The following is a 3,661-nucleotide window of genomic DNA, read 5'->3' as shown; positions in this document are numbered from 1 at the left end:
CAGATATGACAGAGTTGGAAGGAGTATAGGGGCGATAGATGATAAGAGTTTGTTTTAATATCATAGTCTCTTCATGCTAGGCTTAGGAAGCATCCTGGTTTTCAGGGTTTTGGAGCCTTAATTTGGGTTCTAGACTGTTCTTACACTTTTTTAGTGAGATAAATATTTTGAATTTTGTTAACATCTGATCAGTGAAATCAATTTGCATCTTTTTTTTCTTCAAGAATGTGGGACACCACACTGATGTAATGTCTGGTAGATGTAACTCATTGTTTTCTGCAGTTGAAAAAGATGTTTAACATGCTATATTTTTATATAAACATATACCAGATGCTTCTGTCAGACTTTTCTCATCACCATATTGAAATGGCATGTACTCTGCTGGAAACCTGTGGAAGATTCCTCTTCAGATCACCAGAATCTCACTTAAGAACCAGTGTTCTTCTGGTAAGAGAAAACCTGTCATCTTATGGGGGAGGGTGTCATGCACCGAATTAAACCAGTGATTACTTTGATTTTCTGGCTTTGTGATGTGGTTTCACCATAGTGATGATTGTGATTAATACAGCAGTCATCACTTAAAACGTTCAAACACTAGTAAATGAAAACTTACATTAGGTTTTATCTTAAGTGCTCAGGGAGGATAAAGTTCTTGTTACTTTAATAAAACCAGAGACAAGTATGGGAGGACAATGAATCGGTTCTTGAAATCTCACCTCATTGTGGAATGATGGACTGGTGTTCCCTGTGTTCAAGTCCTAGGCTGCTGTGGTGCTATCAGCCTTTTGTTTGTAATGCTATGGACTTGTTTCATCTCATTATTTACAGCCTGTCCAGGGCTGTCTCAGCTCTGAGATTGCATCTCCTGTGAGAACAGTATTCTGGAGAGTGCCAGTTGATCTATAAATCTGTTCATGAATTAAAAGAAAATATAAAGAATTAAATTTCTGAAGCAAAAAATTACTGCTTTTGAACTACAAATAATTTGGAGATAAGGCAAAACCAGAGGATGAGGTTGAAAGAATATAATAGCTGTACCTGAACATGCCTGAAATGCTATTTGAGGGGAAAAATGCTAGAAAAATGGAGCTGGAGATAAGATATCTCAACTCTAGGTGAAGACAGATATGAAAGAGGCAGTTTCTGTGCCCTGTGTAATGATCTGGGGTTCCAAATTTGAAGGAGAAGTTTATGAAGACGCTAGAGAAATAGCTTTTAGAAATAGAGATTGGTAATTAAGGTAAGAGTAGAAGTAGTGTGTGTAAGTCTAGATTAAAAGATTCAAAAATAACAAGGGTTATCTTTGGGTCTTCTTAAGTCTATGAATTTGAGCACTGAATAATACATTTACTGGCTTGAGAGACAATCTTAAAACTTGTGTGTCCAAGGCAAGAGACTGAGTCCAACGTGGTTGAAGAAGTCCTTCAAAGATGGACACTAGCAATAGGAAATGACATTAGATTAAAAGCAGTTTAAGCAGATACAGACCAACTAATAGACTGTGTTATTGTATTAGGAGCCTGGCTAGATGTTTTGATGTTCCCTTCAAATCTGTGTGCTGTGGGAAGAATAGGGATGTGTGCATCTGCAGTAAAGAAAGTAGTCTGTGCGTTTGGGGGAGAAGGTGGACGTAGTTTACCCTTCTGGAAGGGAGCGATTGAAATGTTTAGAATCTCTTCCTAAAAACAGAGCTCTTAAGCTAGTGAAATACCACTGCCTCTGCTGTATTTATCTCCTTTCTTACCAAAGCACAGGCTTACTCCTGCCAGGTCTTTCTCTTGAATCTGTACTCTTTCTTCACATGCTCTAGAATTGATGGAGAAGCAGTCGTTGCACACTTGGTTATGTTGTTGTACAATTTCCTTCCCTCAAAATGCTGTTTCTTTCTGAACCTCTTTGAATGTCATAGCATTTGTTGTGGTGGTTTAGTCACAAGAAGAAAGAGATGGGCAAATTAACTGCAAGTTCTTGGCTCATGCGTTTTGTTGCAGTGTACTTTGTCTTAAAAGGTTTGAGTGTCTCAATTTTCTAAAGCTTTTCCAGCTGATGGGTTTTATTGTTAAATATGTTCCTTTCCATAACCAAGTATTTTTCCCCTGAAAACACTGTTCCATTATCTTTAAAAGACACTTTACTCATTGCTGCCTTCTTTTGTTTGTTTGTTTGGTAGTTATTCAAACTTTTTAGAAGTCAGGAAAAATGAAATACCTTTACCAAAGCTGCCTTTTGTAACTGGCTGCTTTCAGTTCTATGTACTACAAAACCACTGATTGTTTGCTGTATTGCTAAAACCTGCTGGATGAGCACTAAACCCGATTTAACTGTGAAGTGCAAGAGAAACCACAAACACTGTTTCAATAACCGAGGCTTAAATCTTCACAAGGTTTTGTATGCGTAGTCTTTTTCTTAGGCATTGAGGAACCAGGAGAAGAGATATAGAATCATAGAATCATAGAATAGTTAGGGTTGGAAAGGACCTTAAGATCATCTAGTTCCAACCCCCCTGCCATGGCACATAAGTTTGGAATATCTGTTGATTAAGATGTGAAATTGGCTACACAGATTTATATTCTACAGGCATCTTAATAGCTACATCTTCTGATGTTGCCGTACAAAAACTATAGTGATTAATTTTGACTTAAATAGTCTTATACCAATTGGATCGTAGCCTTATGGTACCAGTTAGTGGGAACTATAGCAAAGATTGCTCCCAAAGCAAGCTAATTAAGACCTTGTAGTACAAATCTAAGAAAATATAAAGCTGATCTCACTAATGACTCTTAGGGGTAGGATTAAGGCCTGTTGATCTTCCAAATAATTACTTGTCTTAGTACATACTGATGATATAGTATGTAATAAGATGGCAAGCAGGCTCCTATTAGGGACAATACTGCTTTTCCTAGTGTGGAAGAAAGCTAAGAATTCATTTTTAAAGTAATTAAGGGAAAATTAAGTAGGAAAGCAATTCTAGAAGAGGTGCTTCAAGCTTAGCAGTAAAGAAACATCTAATGCACACATTCTGCTGCTTTGCAAAACTTTTATTTCTTGCAATGCAAATTGGTGTTGGGGGGTAGGAAGCAATGCTACTAACCAGGGGAGTACCTCCTCATTCTCACCAGGTGAGACGTAGCTGCAATATGTGCTACTTGCAGAGAGATTTTGTTACTCACCAAGAAAAAAAAAAACAAACCAACAAACTTGGGTTCAGACTGAAACAGGAAGTTTAAGTGACATATAAGGAAGAAGTTCTTTGCAGTGAGGGTGGTGAGGCACTGGAATGCGTTGCCCAAGGAAGTTGTGGATGCTCCATCCCTGGCAGTGTTCAAGGCCAGGCTGGACAGAGCCTTGTGTGACATGGTCTGGTGTGAGGTGTCCCTGCTTATGGCAGGGGGGTTGGAACTAGGTGACCTTAAGGTCCTTTCCAACCCAAACCCTTCTATGATTCTAAACCCTTTTTTAACTTGGACATTTTAATGTTGTCTGTGATCTCTTTTTATCAAAGGAAACCCAGAAACCTAATCTTCAAATGTAATGCTTTACCTTTGTGAATCATAGAATCATAGAATAGTTAGGGTTGGAACTTGCACTTGTCTTGGTTAAACTTCATGAGGTTGGCATCAGCCCACCTCACAAGCGTGTCCAGGTCCCTCTGGATGGCATC

At 38.4% G+C, this 3,661-nt stretch overlaps 1 protein-coding gene across 1 annotated transcript in view; it reads left to right on the top strand.

The window, feature by feature from the left end:
* The window catches only part of UPF2 (UPF2 regulator of nonsense transcripts homolog (yeast)), a 56,952-nt gene that overhangs the window by 26,688 nt on the left and 26,603 nt on the right, over positions 1-3,661 (top strand). The window contains exon 10 of the mRNA XM_010015431.1: positions 331-447. Coding sequence (XP_010013733.1) covers positions 331-447 — 117 coding nt within the window. The remainder of the gene's footprint in view (positions 1-330; positions 448-3,661) is intronic.

This window comes from Nestor notabilis, unplaced genomic scaffold (genome assembly GCF_000696875.1).
Source record: "Nestor notabilis isolate BGI_N333 unplaced genomic scaffold, ASM69687v1 scaffold3865, whole genome shotgun sequence".
In the NCBI taxonomy this organism is placed as follows: Eukaryota; Metazoa; Chordata; class Aves; order Psittaciformes; family Psittacidae; genus Nestor; species Nestor notabilis.
The sequence above is the reverse complement of the archived record's forward strand: the minus strand, read 5'-3'. Positions and strand labels throughout refer to the sequence as shown.